Source organism: Engystomops pustulosus, chromosome 5 (assembly GCF_040894005.1).
Source record: "Engystomops pustulosus chromosome 5, aEngPut4.maternal, whole genome shotgun sequence".
Classification (NCBI taxonomy): Eukaryota; Metazoa; Chordata; class Amphibia; order Anura; family Leptodactylidae; genus Engystomops; species Engystomops pustulosus.
The window spans coordinates 55,336,076-55,355,354 of NC_092415.1; the positions used below are offsets into that span (position 1 = coordinate 55,336,076).

Below are 19,279 nucleotides of genomic sequence, written 5' to 3' on the forward strand. Positions count from 1 at the left end.
ATGGGGGCCTTGTGACTATACTGGCTAATTATGGGGGCCATGTGACGGTACTGGCTAATTATAGAGGGCCAATGACTATACTGGCTAATGATGGGGGCTCTGTGACTATACTGGATAATGGTGGGGGTCCATTGACTATACTAGCTAATGGTGGGGATCCTGTGACTATAATAGCTAATGGTGGGGGCCTTGTGACTATAGTGGCTATTGGTGGGGCCATGTGACTATAGTGGCTAGTTGGCGGCTTTGACTATACTGGGGGTGCTTTGACTATACTGGCTACTGAGGGGGCTGGTACTATACTGGGGGGTGGGCTGTGAGTATACTGGTTACTTTGGCTACTGGGGGTGGGCTGTGACTATAGTGGCTACTGGGGGGTGGGCTGTGACTATACTCGCTACTGGGGGGGAGCTGTGACTATAATGGCCACTGGGGGTGGGCTGTGACTAAATAATGGGTACTGGGCTAATGGTAGGTCCCTGTGACTATAGTGGTTGCTGCATAGCTGTGACTATACTGTATGTTGGGGGTTGAATGTACTGCCTGCTGGGGGGCCCTGTGACTATGTTGGCAACTGTGGGGGCCCTGTGATTATAATGGCTTCTGGGGGGGGGGGTCATGTGACTGTACTGGGCTGCTGTGATCCTTTGCAATAACGGCTGCTGTGGAGCACCTTGTCTAACTAATGCCTACGACTAAAGTTATAGTAGTGGCTACTGTAGGGGCACTATGCCTAATTGAGTACTGAGTGGGCATAGTGATTAAATTGGCTTCTGTGGGGGCACTGTTAATGTTTCAACTACTGTTTATATAGAATGGAACCTAAAATGTTTGCATTGCAGAGAGAAGTTGTGGCGACTTCAATATGCTAACAATTAAAGTATATGCTGGTATTTCCCCAACACTCACAATGCTGCAGCATCTCCCTGTGCTGTGACTGCTATTTTCTCCTATGAGGAGAAGATAAGTCTGTTACTTACAGAGCTACAGCAGCAGTACATAATACATGGAGCTACAGTGGCAGTACACAGCCATACACAGAACTACAGCCACAGTCAACAGTCATACATTGAACTACGGCAGCAGTACACAGCTATACACAGAGCTACAGTCACAGTACACAGCCATACACAGAACTACAGCCACAGTACACAGCCATACATGGAACTACAGTCACAGTACACAGCCATACATGGAACTACAGCCACAGTACACAGCCATACATGGAGCTACAGCTGCAGTACAAAGCCATAAACAGAACTACAGTCACACTACACAGCCATAAACAGAGCTACAGTCACAGTTCACAGCCATACATGGAACTACAGCAGCAGTACAAAGCCATAAACAGAGTTACAATCACACTACACAGGCATACACAGAGCCACAGTCACAGTACACTGCCATACAAGGAACTACAGCCACAGTACACAGCCATACATGGAACTACAGCAGCAGTACGCAGCCATACACAGAGCTACAGTCACACTACACAGCCATACATGGAACTACAGTCACAGTACACAGTCATACATGGAGCTACAGCAGCAGTACACAGCCATACCTGGAGCTACAGCCACAGTACACAGCCATACATGGAGCCTCAGTACACAGACATACATAAAGCTACAGCCGCAGTACATAGCCATATATGGAGTTACAGCCTCAGTACACAGCCATACATAGAGCCACAGCCTCAGTACACAGCCATACATGGAACTACAGCAGCAGTACAGAGCCATACACAGAGCTACAGTCACAGTAGACGGCCATACATGGCGCTACAGAGGCAGTACACACCCACACATGGTGCTGCAGCCACAGTCATACATGGCGCTACAGCCACAGTACACAGCCATACATGGAGCTACAGCAGCAGTACACAGTCATACATGGTGCTACAGCCGCAGTGCACAGCCATACATGGAACTACAGCCACAGTACACAGCCATACATGGAGCTACAGCCACAGTACGCAGCCATAAACAGAGCCAGAGTCACAGTACACAGCCATACCGGGTGCTACAGTCACAGTACACAGCCATACTGGATGCTACAGTCACAGTACACAGCCATAAACAGAGCTAGAGTTACAGTACACTGCCATACCAGGTGCTATAGTCACAGTACACAGCCATACCGGGTGCTACAGTCACAGTACACAGCCATAACGGGTGCTACAGTCACAGTACACAGCCATACATGGAACTACAGCTACAGTCACAGTACACAGCCATACTGGGTGCCACAGTCACAGTACACAGTCATACAGGGTGCTACAGCAGCAGTACACAGTCATATATGGAGCTACAGTCACAGTACACAGTCATACATGGGGCTACAGCAGCAGTACACAGCCATACATGGAGCTACAGCCTCAGTAAACAGTCATCCATGGAGCTACAGCCGCAGTACATAGTCATACGTGGAGTTACAGCCACAGTCTAGAGACAGCCGGGGTCCAGAATACCGGAGTGGCTGGCAGTTGCGGCCTAGGCACGCTGTGGTCACGGTGCTTGGTATGGGGACCAGAGGGCTGTCCTACAGCCTGGCAGGTCTCCAGCAGGTGGTGTGTGCAAAAAATATGGAGGGAGAGGCTGATGTACTTGATCTCCTTGGGGCAACCCCTTAATGTCTCTAATATATGTCCCTGGGTAATTGATGGGGAGCCCTTTGTGGTACAGCCATATCCAGGGAACAGACGGAGGCAACATTGTGCAAAATAACTCATGGTTCTTTATTAGAACAACTGCGGGCCAAACGATCTTGTAACACATGCCGGATTGTGGGATATTCCGGATTACTGGAGTGGTCATGGAAAGTGATCCTCAGGAGAAGTTCACTAGCCTGGTGGGAGATGCAGACTGGGATGTAGCTGTGTTCAATTGTGGAAGCTGCAGCTTGTGTCCTGGGTGTTGCTGAGTTCTTTGTACAGAGCTAAATGTGTGCTACACACTATCTCTCTGGTCACTGTCTCTGATGACAGACCTGTGCTCTCTAGGGAGAGCTGGTGGTAAAGAGCTGAGGGCTAAGACAGACTCTCTGCTCTGTAGAAACACCTGGGGCCTAAGAGAACTAGTCCCTCCCTGTCCAGGGGTTTTGTGAGTTCCTGAATGACAGTAAAGGGGGATTCTAAAATTCCAGAACCATATTGTCACAACCTGAAAGTTTTGAGCAATGTCGGTGGATTATGTTGGCAATGTTAAGGCTCTGTGAGTTGTAAGTAATAACCAAAGGGATTCTGTCAAATTGTTTTGTTTCCTTCTTAGAGGTCAATAATTCTGATCTATCCATCCTATCTACTTTGTGTAAATTATTGTCAATAATTTTTTTAGGGTAACCTTGTTGTGTGAACTTATTTGCCATTGCTGTCACATTTTTCTGTAATTTTTGTGGCTGGCTGGTTATTCTTTTAACCCTTAATAATCGACTGTAAGGTAATGATTTAATGGTCGTATGTGGATGGCTGCTCTCAACACCAATGTGTTCCTGTCTATTGTTTTTGAAAATATGTCTGTTTCAATGAGACCCCCAAGTATCATGACTGAAACTTCTAGAAATTGTAACTCAGTGTTTGAAGATACCACAGTGAGATTAATGGTATCATCGACCGTGTTAAAAAAATTGTTTGGTGCCAGTCCACAGGAGGAAGACGTCATCTATGTACTTTCAACCCCTCAGACAATGGGGCACATGTACTAAGGGTACGCGGACCGAATATTTCCGTTTTGCGCCGAATTGCCCCGGGTTTGTGACGCATCGACGCCGGTTTGCATGCATCAAAAGAGGGGACTGCATGTATTAATCCTTTATGGAGGTATTGTATACATGTATACATATGTTAAAGGGGTTGTCCGAGTTTTGAAAAAAAACTATATGTGGCCGGGAGCGGGCTGCCTAAAACAATAAAGATGTATCCAGCGCTGCTGTCACTCCGGTCCGGGCGCCATGTAAACAAACATGGCCGCCGGAGCAGCGCTGCATTCAGCTTCCGGCCGGACCCGACAACCTTCCGGCCCCCATACACAATGCTGTGTATAGGGACGGATAGGCGTACCCGGCCACGGCCGGCCGGAAGCTGCATGCAGCTGGATACCAGAGGGCACCGGAAGGTAAGTACATCTTTATTGTTTTAAGCAGCCCACTCCCAGCCACCTATAGTTTTTTTTTCAAAACTCGGACAACCCCTTTAAATCATTTGGGATACTGTATATATGGACTGGAACTGTTTCTGTATGAAACTTGGTTCTAGTACTGTACTTATGTATTCAATACACACGTACCAAAAATACTTTATCATACTTCACATACTGACCTTTTTAAGAAAATATATTTTTTCAATTTAAAAACTAATCTCCCCATGATTAGAAATCTCCAATCAATAATCATGGTATTTTAAGTTTTGGGGAGAGACATTCCTGCGTCTGTTCTGTCCCCTCTATATTATTATGACACAATGAGAAGAAGCTCTTTTCCTGAAAACTTTGCTGTGTTCATTGACGTCATATTTCAAATCAATCATGTCACATATTTTCCATGTTTATTTACTAGTGTGATTTGAGGAGGGTTGTTGGTGGTTCTGGCATAAAGACTATGGCGGCACAGTGGCTGAGTGAGTAGCACTTCTGCCTTGCAGCGCTAGGGTCCTGGGTTCAAATCCCACCCAGGTCAACATGTTCATGTTCTCTCTGTGTTTTCTTGGGCTTCCTCCATGTCCTCCGGTGTCCTCCCACACTCCAAAACATACTGGTAGGTCGATAAGATTGTGAGCCTCATTGGGGACAGGGACCAATTTGACATTCTTTGTGTAATCTGTGTGCGCTATATAAATAATTATTATTAAAGTCTAGGGGGATGGAGCATGAAGTAGAGAAGTCTGAGGAGGATCATTTGTGACAAGGACGAAGTATTGAGGTGGCAAACTTTTGTTCTACACTTTTCTTGTTTTTGTTAAAATTGTATCAGACAGATGTTGAGTTTGGATAAAATCTGCTATTTTTATGAACTTTATGCTAATGGTCACAGCCACTTTTACTGTGAATACTTTATGATACTATATGAAACGGCACAGATTGACATTTTTAGGAAAATAAATGATTAATTTAAAAAATGTCCTCCATTCAAAAGGCACAATATCCGTATAATATTTCATAAGAATCATGTATTGATAGCAGTTCCACGGCCACCATGTTTATTAGTATGAGGAGGGCAATTTCTTATAAAGTCTGTAGGATGGATTAGAGGGGTGTAAGGAGGATTGCTATGTGAGGAGCAGGATATGTTGAGTTTGGCCAAGTCCTATAGTTTTTTTTTTTTATATTGCATCCGACAAATGTAAGTTTTGGATAAAATCTGCCAATTTTACAAACTTTAGACTAATGGACATCTTTATGAATCTGTCACATACTGAGATCTTTAGGAAAAGAATAATTAAGAACCAATCTCCTCCTGATAATCCATCCACTAAGATATTTATAGGGTAAGACCTGTGTGCACCTGTTCTGTCCTCACTATATTACTAGGAGAGATTCTCCTGGTGCGGTCATTGCCGCCATATTTCATATTAATCCTATATTGATGGCAGGAGCCCAGCCACCATGTTTATTGATCGGTGTGGTAGCGCCTGTCGGTGGGGGATGGAACATGTAGTAGAGGGGTGTGAGGAGGACGAGCACCTCACTGACTTGTATGTGACGAGACGGTGACAGGGGGGAGGAGGAGCCGCCGCCCGGGACTCCTGCAGCCAGCGCCTTGTATTGTTATCAGTGTGTGAGGAGCAGGAGGAGGAGGAGGGAGAAGGAGTGCTCCTCCGTGTGATGCTCTAGCGGGAGAGCAGCCTCGGCCGCGGACTGACTGCCTGCCATCTCTGCACAGCACAAGTGCAGCCATCCTGCTGGAGGACAGACAATAGGCAGAGCATCTCTCTCCAGCGGACTCCTCCCGGGATCTGCAGGATTGTCTGGGAATCAGCCAGTGTGTGTGTGTGCTGGGCACAGGGTGCACGGATCAGCAGCACCTCCTCTGCCTGCTCTACATCTCTGAAGCCATCACCTCCCCGGTCCTCATACACCATGTGCCGAAGAGTGTGCTCCCTGCTGGCGGCCCTGCTACTGCTGCTGCACCAGGTAATGGGCTGCCCCCTGCTGCTGCGGCTCCTACAGGCCTCCTGGGGTGGGTGACTGGTCCCCATGGGATTGGGATGCACCTCCCATGCACCTGTGTGTACTGGGCTGTCTATGGCATGGACCTGACACTGGGTATCATGTGTCCTGCCAGTCTCTCTCTGCTGTACACCAGATTTCCATGATCCCTAACTACCCACATGGCACTTGTAGTCATTGCGGTGCCCACCACATGTGTTATACCCATGGGGGTAGCCACACACCAGAAGTGCCCTTGTGTCACCATGGCGAATGAAAGGATTACAAGACAATCTGGTGCCGCTGCCCCCCGGGGATACATGTGCCTGCAGCTACTTTACAAGCTCCTTCCTTCATGGGCGCCTTTGGACTGTTACATTACAAGTAGCAGAGGAGGATAAGCTGGTACCTCTGCTAAAACGCATGAAAAGGGGGCAAAAACGCTGGCTGTTGGCGACTGCAGCACAGATGGTGCAGATCATCATTGCTTAATACTATTTGTAAGGAGTAAGGGGGCAGATCCTCAGTCCCTATGACTCTTGTGCATCTTTCCAATGTGCACCTATTGCTTGGGGTATTATGCAGCGAGAAGTTCTCATGATAGCGGTGGCCTTTCCCATTTCTATGGGGCGGAGGTCTTAAGGCTAAATGACTAGCTCTTTGTGTGGCAGGCATGTTTAGCGTTTCTTTGTGTGATTTTACATGGTGACAATAAGGTGGTGGGAGTGGTGTCTACTTACCCCCTCCCATCCATTATTTAGTAATGCCCATAATAAGCTTTATTTCTATACTTGCTGCATTATTTTCTTGCCTTTTTGTGTGCGGTGGTTCTTTTCGCCTTTGTTTTCTATCAGCCGAGCTCCGGCTTCTGTGCTGAGTACTGTCCATGGTGTTTAAACTGGAGCCAGCCGAGCCGTGGGGATTACTTACAGTCTGCCTCCAGGTTTTACAGTCTATAAGCCATAATGTGCTGACTGGCTTCCTGCTTTTATGCTCTCTCCACGCTGGGCTTCTGCAAAATGAGAATGATAGGGAAAGTCACTAAAGTCACTGGTGTCTCTCCAAGGAGACACCATAACTCAGCGGCTACCCTTGGAGGTGCACACTAGTCCCCAAATGAGAAGTGATTAAAAGCAACCACTCTAGCCACAGAGTAGTCACTCGTCTAACCCACTAACCCCGACTATTTCCCACATGAGGAGGGAATAAACTTCTTTACTCCTGACTGTCGCAGCCAGCGTGATAAATGTGCTCAGCGTTGTGTGCGCTCCAATCCGTTACATGAACTTTTCTCTGGTTTATGTAATATTACATCCACACTGATCGCTCTTATCTCATTCAGATCCCTCATAGACAGTAATCACCCCATAACAAATCAGAAACTTATTCAGGTCCTATAGGCGTCTCACTGGACACAGGCTGGACATGTTCTTAGGCCCCACTCGTCAAAGCAAGGCAGATTTTTCTTTACTTACTATGAGAAAATGTCCAATTGGATTATAGTAATCTCCTAGACTCCATAGAATCGTCCTTTCCCTGATGAGTGAGGAATAGGGCTGCAACGTTCAAGATTTTACTCTAATTCCATTTTTTCTGCACCAGAATTAGTTTGTGTCTGATAAGGAATGATGTCTATTTGTCTTCAATAAGAAAGGACGTGCACTCCTGAGCATGTGACATTTTATTTCTGGGGATTTAATGTGAGAAGGTGACAGCTTGTTGGGAGATTGTAGATAAGCTCTTATGCAGGGTAAGTTTAACATTTGAAGCCGAGCAAACAGGAAATGGACTTGTGTTTCATCAGTATCAGGGGCATCAGGACGGCTACAGCTCTGGAATTTCATTTCCCCTTAGTGGTTTCGCTCCACATCATATTGGCATGTGTCATGTAACCATTTTATTTCCCCCTATACACTATATATGTTTATTAGGTCTTTTTATTACAACACATTTCCTAAATAAATGTCATAAGTCAAGTTTATCGACAAGGACACGATAAATCCTAAAATATTTGCCCTTTTATAAATTGATGCATTTTACAGTCTGGGGCCTTCAGTTTATTCACATGAGGTTGGAGGAAATACATTGTAGGTTTTTTTTTAGCTTTCTTTTTGGCAATGTGCTAGAATTGAAATACATGCACTGCAAGATTTCCCTGGAAATAGTCCACAGTTGACGTGCAGGGATTTCTGTTCAGAGCTAAAGAAATGAATTATTTTAGTATCGGGGAGAAAAAAAATAAGCATGGAAATAATAGTATTATTAATAATAATGAAACAATTTTAGTAGCAGAAAACCGTAATGAAATTTTAGTAATCACAAAAATAACGAATCATATAATAAATGTTAATTATTAAAATAATCATTAAAAATATGTATATAAGACAAGAATAAAAATAGTAGAGGTGCAGCAGTGCGTGTGATTATGGGTGGATTACTTGCAATTGGGCATTGAGGTCATACAGGGAATATGTATGTAGTATGTAGGTATCACTTACAGTCATTGTACCCTGTCACAGACAGGTTTTGGGTTGCAAATATGGTCTACTTGATATGGAAATAGAAAATAGGAAATGTTTATAATAAGTTTCTATTATGTGCTAAATAAATAGTATGGGTAATACAACACTGCAAGATATGGATTAACCCTCCAGCGAAGAATCATGATAATCATAAACTTTAGCAAATCATAAATTTACTGCTAAACCGATGACTGGATTATATAAGAAAAACAAGTAAGTATTCTAAGTATTAGTAAAACATAAAATAGGATATGGCCAGACAATAATTCTTCCTTCAGTACTTGTGCAGCAGATGGCAGGGGCTAGCAGCAAGCACAGAAAGGGATTATTGATCCATATGGAGTATTGGTCATTGTGTGTACACTGGTTTCCTGGCGAATGACATTACTTACGAGCGCAAAGAGAAGACATTTCTTCTTCTATTTCTTCTATTTAGCTACAGACGTGCAGTTTATTAACTTTTCTTACCTAAATTGTGGGTTTCTTGATACACAACCACCAATTGTTCCTGACAGTAGGACACAATGCATGCTGGTAACTCCAGTGCTCAGAGACTAATCATTGTTACAGAAGCCATGTTTCATTCATCAACAATGGGTAAAACATCTATTTTTTTTATGGATAACAGCTTTTTCCATCAGAAAGTTTGGTAAAGCAGATAAAATTTACTAACATTACACATAAGTGGATCAAAGTAATCCATACGATGTACCACAACTTGGCAGAGCCCCATAGTAAAGATGTTCTTCTCTGTAGCCAGACTCTCTTGTAGCTATCACACATTTTTGTTAACAAAAGTATAGAAATGTATTTGAGGCAGAATGTTTTAATTTACTTTTTGTTTTTTATTTAAAGAATAACTGTCACCCATGTACACACCCTTCCCCCGCAAACCACTACCAGTATGTTTTAGATGTCTTTATAAATGTTCCATTTATGTCTCTATCCATTGGCTTAGAGCCACCATTCTTCTAAAAAAGACTTTATTGATGTCCTCTTTTCCAGTCCCAGGGGCAGAAAAGTGCAGTATACAGTCAAGCTTCCTTGCCTCCTCACTGATGCTGACATTGCTTTCCTGGCTGAAGAGAATTCCTGATGGTGGGGGAGCAGGGAGCTTAGTGTTAGTAGGCTCTGCTCCTCACTTCTCCCTAAGGAATTCTCTTTAGCTGGGTTAGCAGTGTCAGTGAGGAGATGTGCAGATCCCCTGGAACAGAGGACATTAATGAAGTTTGCTGGTGACAGGTGCGCTTGAAATTGAGTCTATAAAACATACAGGATATGTTTTGTATATTTTTTTATTCCTAACCGATCCTTGTCCTATCTTTTCTCGGCATACGGCGTCGTGCAGAACTCACCGCCTTTTCCCGGCGCCGCCGTGCTACGGTGCGGCGGGCAACGGCAATGTTAATGTAGCCTTAGACTTTTATATTCAAGTCATTCTAGCTGATCTCTATGGGTCAGACTACCTGCACATGAACAGGATCGACAGTGGCCATTGTGTCATTAGCATGTGAGGTCCAGCCATGTACCATTGACAATAGTAAAAGACTTCCCAAGTTACTAACCCGGACAGGAATAGGACCTGCTTCAAATGTGCAGCTCTCACACGGTGCCACGGAAACCCACGGCACAATATTCGTTGCTGTGCAGAAAGCTGCAGGATTGATTATATTATTGCATTTTGGTGAATCAAAGGAATGACTGTCTATGTAATACATTCACAGGCGGAGTCAGCCAAAGAGACAGCCACTGTTACATCTATCTACATGGATGGCTAACAAGTACAGATAAGGGAAATAGTCTATATTATTGAGCATGCCTAATAGAGGCACAGAATGAAGAATGCCTAAGAGCAAGAAAACCGCCTGCAAATGTTCTAGTTCTATGTTGGATGCCATGAGCTGCACTGTAAGGTCTGATAATCCAAAATTGGACTCAACCTTTGTGCACCTTTTGCCTCTGAGTGATTTGTAGAAGTGTAGGTGACAATGTCTGGTCGGATACCTAGAGTAAGACACTTTACAGATAAACAGTCTGTAACTAGATTGAATATATAGGAACATGGCTCATTTACTGGTGGCAGTGATTGTGAGGGGGTCCATTCTTGTGTTCAACCCCCTCCCCCCCTTATACATTATTGTTTTGCATCATATCCCCACATACTAATTTGTAATTCTTATGGCAGCAGTTTTATTGTTATTTTGATCGCCCAGTTCCCGTACTCTGGGCAAGGATTGTGGTGGTCATCTCTCAAGGTGACGGGTCCATATTGGCCAGATCAGACAATAGTTAGCCAAGGACGACCCATTGATGTATCAGAGATGTATTGCGGTTCCATGTACTAGACAGATATTACTCCTAAAGAACAGAATACGACATTTCTGAGCAGGATTTTGCTGGTTGATGAAGCTCTTTTTCAGGTGGGTGTCTCCCTTTCCGCAACAGTCTAAAATATTTTGTCATATAATAAAAAAATTATATGAATCCTTCCACTATATTCCATAATTTAACAAGTGTAGGAGAAAAGACTTTGCCTTTCTTGTCATGAAAGGATGTGAGGCATGGAGATTGCAGGCGTCCCTTTGTCATCCTAAGTACTTGGGGGAAAGTAAATGTAAGTGAAAAGCCATTGTAAGGTTGCTGCTTTCTGGATTCAGGTCTTGCTCTGGAGATTTCCATGGTGATGTTAGCAGGGGAGGAGAACTGCACCTTTTACTTTCTGTGGCATGGAGAACAATGCATTCCAGCAGCTAAGCTGTATTATTACCTCTTTGTATCATGTGCCACAATCTACATTGCTTTGTGTTTGCTTAAACAGGATCTTTGAGAATAGGACAACTTTTTTTCTGTACAGTAAAGCACTTTCTATTTTAAAGATGTGAACAAAACCTCAGGGGGGCTGGGGCCAGGGTTAGAAGAAGAAAAAGAAGGCATATTTCCCCACTATGGCTCCTGATTCCCGAATCTCTGATACTTTCTGGCCCTATGACACAGCTCTTGTGACTCACTGGAACTTTTGTTCAGACCCCGGGCCCAGATTCCAGAACTACCACAGCAACGCAGGAACCAGGAGTCAGAGCAGGGAAAATACGTATTCTTTCTTTCTCACTCCTGGCACCTGGAAAACCCCTTTAGGAAAAAGTTTTGTGGGACACAAGAAGTATATTAACATTTAGTTTTTATAAACCGCACCACCGCTGTCCATAGGTAACTGAGTCCAGCCATATTCAAGTGCGGCTAGCTTAGATTTAATACAAGCACAGCCTGTAAAGAAGAATAGCACTCTTATTTATTATTTATAATTTCTTATAAAATATTATTGTAAAGACTTTTCCTTAATTATAAGGTCAAAAGTCGACATAAACATCTACTTTCTAGCACAATTCATTCAATCTGAAGACTCAAAACCAGAGGCCTGCACTGGGACTAGCAGTCACAAGACCCATGTGATCTTGGGAGAGGTCTTGGTGGCCCTATACTGTATCTTTACATGTAAAATCCAAATAATCCTCTGTTCGTGCCTCATAGTTAAAACTTTATCTATCGTTGATGATTTTCTATCAATGAAAATATTGTAAAATATTAATTGATTCCATTTCATATTGATGGTGTCTTTTAATTGATAAAATGGGTGGCTCTAGTTCTCAGCCGCTCTTGCCTTTGCCCAAATTTGATTATTTTAAGCATTATAGAGTATATCAGGATTTTTAGGAAAATTGGAATGGGGGGTTATTTTGGCTAGTACTGGTGTGCCCTGAAAAAGTCACAATCCCTGGTGCAAGCCTAGGAATTGAAACCGAGGGGTGTGGAGTGGCCCTTGCCAGGCTGTGGAACGGGCCCGTGGTGGCGCATTTGCTAAATCCTGTTCCTGATGTGGGCCATAGTGCAATTCTACACCAGGCAGGACCTATTTTTTTACATTTACTTCAAATATAGAAAATAGATAAATTAGATTCAAGTTGCTTTGGAACACAAACACAACAGGTAATCACCTCAATCACATCAAGACATAATGGGAAAACACCTGACAAAGGTACCAGAAGTAAATTCCTAGTTGCATTTACTACTTCACTGATGGGGTTTTATGTAACTCGTGTTTAATAGTGATAAGAGGAAACAAAATAATAATCATTATATCCATTCTTTAGTTTATCTTCTGTACTCATCAAATGCCTGAATTCACTTTAGGGATTCCCATGCAGTGAATGAAATAAGTATATGTATTATCAGTAGGTACAGCGCTGTGCCCACCAGCCCCTAGTCATTCATTCTTTGCAGGAGTTGTATTATAGGGTAAAGGCTGACTTGTATTTATCACACTAACTGCGTAGGACCATCTTTCATCCTCACATGAATTTAATAAGTGATTTCTGTAGCAGCTGTCACGCTAGTATATGACAGCAGGGAGAAGCAAAGGCAATCTTGGTGCAACAAAATGGCTTATACTAGACAGCAACAGTTGTCAATGTTTCATATAGAAGTTCTTGTGCGATAAATTCTTATTTCTTTGTATGAATATAATATTGTAGCAAGCATTCTAGAAGAATGAATTAGTTTCCCCCCCCCCCCATTTGGATTAGTTAAAAAGAGTTTTTATGTTTTTGCAATAAAACTTTTTAACTTTAAAGGCTCTGGTTACGTCCTAGGTTTACTGCGCGCACCTCCACTTCCACATTGTTTGTGTTACATCATTTCATAAAACATTCTCTGGGTAAGTTGCCAGGACAGCGATTTCTAAATGAAGAGTACATGGAACTCATTTTTTGGATTTTTTTCTCTGCAGCGTCTTGTGACAATGTCAAAACTGCATTTGGCTGTGTCCACATATCAGTCTGCGTCACTCCAGTTGTTTTATGCCCAGGCTGGACATAACTGATTACGTTTTCATGAACTCTGTGCACCAATCTGGCATCCGTGGATCGGCAGGAAAACAGTGTATGCTGCATTTTTCTTTCCATTTTCTTGCCAAACATTCGGCATAAAGACTGATGATGCCAAAACAATCTAATAGGAAACTATTGGATCAGCTCTGGCATCAGGTTCCTTCTCGTGTTTCACAATATTGCTGGAGATGGTTGGATTGGTAATAGATTGTCTAGTCAAATCTATGTATCCATCTATTCTTCTGTCTATCAAAAAATGAAAAAGCATGTACTGTACTGAAATAAGGCAGTCCCTGGGTTACGTACAAGATAGGTTCTGTAAGTTTGTTCTTAAATTTGTATGTAAGTCGGAACCGTATATTTTATAATTGTAACTCCAGCTCTTTGTGACAACTGGATTTTAAAAATGCTGGATTGTAATAAGAACCAGGATTAACAATAAGGCTTAGTTGCAGAGACCTTTGATAACTATTACAGACGACTAGGGGTCGTCTGTAAGTCGGGTGTTCTTAAGTAGGCGACCACCTATACTAAAATATTGCATCTGCAGACAGAATAAGCTTCACTTTTTCATAGATTGTGAATACTGCCTTTTCAGTTTTTATACACTCTATCTATTTATCTATATTTCATAAATAATTTAGCTGCACTAGTTAAGTGGGTGCCCAGTCAAGGATTGATCAGTCCCTTGAATTATATAAAAGAATAAAAAGGTGGCGCTCCAAAATTTTTTTGCTGTAATCCCAGCAAGAACTTTTTTGGTCTCTGTGACAATTGGATTTTAAAAATGAATCAGGATTAACACTAAAGCTTCATTACAGACACCTGTGATAACTGTTACAGCTGATCATTGTAGCCTAGGACTAAAGTACAATAAATTACCAATATCCAGTGGTCCGTTCGTAACTAGGGGTCGTATGTAAGTAGAGTGTTCTTAAGTAGGGGACCGCTTGTATATAAAATTCCATTATTTAACTTGATCTTGGATCTGGAGTGGTGCCTTTTTCTTTGGATCTAGCCATCTAGCTAGTCAAAGGAATGGGCAGCATACGAGTGCGGAAAAAAATCCCATAAAATTATTTACTTACAGAGATGACTTGATGTCTAGGTTATTCAAATTGAGCCTTTCTCAAACCTTTTTTTAGTGAATCTACCTATATGTATCTATGGTTCTGTCCATCTGTCACTTGCCAGGTGCAATGTACAGTGGCCAAATTTAGTTTCTTGGAGTTTCATGGAGCATCTGTTAGCATTCACTTTCCTAAACCTTTCTGGTTGTTATAGAGCTGCCTTTTTAGAGTGCCTGTGTCCCATGACATTCTTGCTTAACAATGTGGAGCTTAATTGGATTGATATTTGGCCTTTTTAAGCAGATAGGTCTAAAAAAAAAGTGAATTTGAAGTTTGTGCGATAAGACACGGTGTGTGTGTCTGCAAATGTTTCTCAGCTATGACATCGTTCCCGCTATTACTAGGGCAGGGGTAAAGATGTCACAATTAGAACTTGCTATTAATTACGGTCTTCTTAAAGTTAACATGAATGTTCTGTACTATGGAAACTTCTGTTTCTTCATCTACATCACAATTTTCTGTTAATTGGTTCCGTGGGGAGAATTTGGTTTCTATTCCATATGTTGGACTTAGTTTAGAAATTTTACGTAGAAAACTGTCATTAGTTTAAATAATGTTCTCTAAATTCTATTATTTAATTTTTTTTAATATCATATTCTGATTGATACTTCAAAATTGAAAATTGTTCAGAATTAATACTCTGCCTTTAGTTTTAGTTATGGCCCCTTAAAGGACTACTGATACGTACTTAGTTGCCATCAATGTATTTTAACATTTTTTACCTTTATTATATAAAGGATTTTTAAGGCTTTAGATATTGATAACCTATTTTTATTGTGCATTGCTGGGGGCCATACTAGGTTACTAGTATCTGATCTGATATTGGTGATCTATCTTAAAGTTAGGTCCTCAATTTCTGAAGCCTGAAAACTCCTTAAAGGACATCTACCACCAGGCACACTGACATACTGGTGTGTATGCCCCTTCTGGGAAGGCTAAAATTATGCAAATGAGACTGAGGGGCTCCATTAACACATATGGTGCCCCGAGCCCCTCAGGCTCATTTGCATCATTTTGTAAATTTTTTTTTTTTTTGTAAAACAAGGGCATTAGAAGCTAAAAGAAGGGCAGATCCTGCCAGAGGGGGCACACACCAGTATGTCAGTGTGCTTGGTTTACAGACCTTGTTCCTGGGGATCCTGGTGGTAGATGTCTTTTAACCTCTTAACGCTCAAGGATGTATATTCCTCATGGTGTGCTACTTAAATATGCGGAGGGCTAGCATTAATCAATTAATGTTAACCCTTTGATTACCGCCAGCAAAGCCGCCATCAGCATTCAAAAGCTGGGCGCCCCCATCTTTGTTTTGACATCATGGGGAGCAACAATCTGTTGCTTACTTTGTAAAACCTGAGGCTGGCTTGTTTTAACACATCTATTACAATGTGCGATTTGCAAATTGGAATAGATGATGTGGAAAATCCTCATATGCTGCTATAGTGTAATATGGCAGTATATGGTAGGATCAATCAGACAACCTAGAGTTAATGTATCCTAGGGGGTCTGAAAAAATAGTAAAAAATAGATTAATAAAACAAGTAAAAATAAACAAGTAAAATCATCAACATGTTAGGTATCACTGGGTCCCAAAATGTCAGATCTATCAAAATTTAATAATGGTTATTCTCAGCGTTGAACCCAGTAACGGAAAATAGCGCCCAAATGTGCGAAACAACACTTTTTTACCATTTGGCAACATGTAAAACATTTACAAAAGTGATCAAGTGGTTGCACAGTCTTCAATGAAATGAAAGGCAGCAAAAAAAAGTCAGCTCATTTCGCAGAAAATTACACCTTACACAGCTACGTACACCAAAGTATGAAAAAGTAATTAGCGTCAGAAGATGGCGAAACTTACATTTTTTTCATACACAAGGTTTTCATTTTTTTAAAGGTATTAAAACACTATAAAACCTATATAAATTTAGTGTGCCCTTGATTGTAAACCAAAGAATAAAGTAGAGGTGTTATTTGGTGCGCACAATGAAAGTCATAAAAACTGAGTCCTCAAATGCATTTTTTTTTCACTGATTTCAGTGCATTTGGAATGTTTTCCAGCTACAATGTATGGGATAATAAATATCATCACCATGAAGTACAATAAGCCCTCATACAGCTCTGTACATGGCAAAATGAAAAAGTTATAGATCTTTGAAGGTGGGGAGCGAAAATGAACAAAAATACTGCCCCTTGAGGGGTTAAGGCCAACCACCTTGGTAAAAATGGAAGAAAAAAATTAGCTCTTTCAGGTTGAGCTAAAAATGTCATTTTCTGGTGCACTGTGGGATTTGCCAACATAAATGTTTTGCACATAAATGAACGTGCAACAAGTTTGCATATGTATTTATGTGCATAGACGGGCAGAAAACTGGCGCAAGCCATTAAGTATAGTATTTGAGCTCTTGACAAGAAGGCGGGGCTTAATGAAAAAGTTGTGTGGATTATTAAAAAAGTTTTGTGCATCAAGTTGCGCCAAGCTTGCAATAAATTGTTAGTGTCACCTTTAAAGATGCTCTAAGTGTATTACTGCATGAGCTACTTTGATGATCTTTGTACCTTTTTGGACTTATGGTTAGGCTTCTAAATATTAGTCAGGAACTCTACTTTTGCCTTTTTTAAATTTTTATATGAAAATGGCAGCCATGCATCATAATTCTTATCTCTGAAAATAGGTAGAGTAATATATCCATTCCTTGGTCTTGGTTATGCACAGTATAATAGTATTATATAAGACGGGCTTCTGGGTAGCTCACTAATGTTGTTGCTATGAATTATCATTTATATTTTCCCTTGTTTGTTTATGCATTTTTGTGTTATTAATAGTTTTTGCAGTTTCAGTTTAGTGAACAAGTGATGTCTATCACATGTGAACAATTTTTTTTTGATTTCTACTCTCTACTCCTATAAATTATGCATCAGAAAAAGTGCTTATCTTTCCAGAGCTTTTCTGGTTCCATGAAGAATCCTAGTGGCGCCTCTTCTTGACTTACTACTTCCTTAATGGACCAAGGCTCTTTTTCCTTGTGCAATAAGCCATGGAAGAACCACAGAGATGTCACTGGATTCTAATGAATTCATGACTTAAGTAATGAATGGCTCATCCAACAATATGGCTCCTTCTCTGTATTGAAGACCCTTAGCATGCATCTGTATTCCCCTAGAACATAGCAAAACACAACAGAACAGAAATTGTCTTATTGCTATATTTAATTTTCAGTTGTTAATGTGGATTTGAAGGAAAGCAGATGTTGTTTGTGCATTTACAGTGCATTGGCTGGCTTCACGCGTTTTACTTTATCTACATATGTGAGTGATTCTGGTAATATCAGTGGAAGGAACCTGTTCTGTAAATGTCTGTGTCAGGCGTGTTGAAACACTTGGAGGCGATGCAGTTTTTAAGTAAAGTAACAGACAGTGTGATAGACAGACCTCACAAAGTAGCTGGCCTCAAGAGCTTCTCAAAGGCTGTTATCAACAAGCAAGTCTGGAATAAAGCCAACGTCTCCGATCCTTCGTTTATAAACTTGAGACGTGGGATGTGAACATTGATGGCCACTTTATATCATGTTTTTTGTAATGTGTGTGTGGGGGGCAGGATATTAGCTAATTTACAATTATACCATATTTTTCGGACTATAAGGCGCACCGGATTATAAGGCGCCATCAATAAATGCCTGATAAAACATCTAGGTTCATACATAAGGTGCACTGGATTATAAGGTGCACCTGATTATAAGGATGAATGGCCAGCAGGTGGCAGACCTGTGCACAGTTCAAGGCAGCTGTTGTCTGTCAGTACGGTTCATATATAAGGTGCACTGGACTATAAGGCGCACCTTTGATTTCTGAGAAAATAAAAAAAATTGTGTGCGCCTTATAGTCCAAAAAATATGGTACATCTATTAATAGTTCTGCTCTGCTTTCTTCATATGTAAAGTGAAGCCTCCTATTTTTTACCTTAACAGCCAGACATCTCTGACCATAAAATGGCTGCAGATAGAGGGTCATGTGATCTCTTATTCTCAAGTATATACGATATATATATATATATATATACACACACACACATACCGTATATACTCGAGTATAAGCCGACCCGAGTATAAGCCGAGACCCCTAATTTTACCATCAAAAACTGGGAAAACCTATTGACTCGAGTATAAGCTGAGGGTGGGAAATGCATTGGTCACAGACCCCCCCAGTATGAAGCCAGCCTGCCCCCAGTGGTATACAGCCTGCCCCCAGTAGTATATAGCCTGCCCCCAGTAGTATACAGCCAGTCCCCAGTAGTATACAGCCAGTCCCCAGTAGTATACAACCTGCCCCCAGTAGTATACAGCCTGCATCCAGTAGTATACAGCACTGCCCCCAGTAATATACAGCCAGCCCAGCATTAAAAGAAAATAATAAACTTATATACTCACCCTCCGGTGGCCCTGACGCGCAGCGCTGCTCCCCTGATGTCCGCGCGGGTCCTCTTCCGGCTTCCACACCCTCTTATGTCTTCTCTAACTTCGTGCAGGGCGCCGCCATTGTTCTGCCCCGGACGGCACCTAGTATGACGCGCCGCTGCTGATGTCATACTAGGCGCCGCCTGGGAGAAA

At 41.9% G+C, this 19,279-nt stretch overlaps 1 protein-coding gene across 1 annotated transcript in view; it reads left to right on the forward strand.

Moving 5' to 3' along the window:
• Positions 1–5,742: 5,742 nt before the first annotated feature.
• Positions 5,743–19,279, forward strand: part of CDH2 (cadherin 2) — a 203,294-nt gene continuing 189,757 nt past the window's right edge. The window contains exon 1 of the mRNA XM_072152028.1: positions 5,743–6,125. Within this exon, the coding sequence (XP_072008129.1) occupies positions 6,072–6,125 (54 nt within the window). The 5' untranslated portion in view covers positions 5,743–6,071. The remainder of the gene's footprint in view (positions 6,126–19,279) is intronic.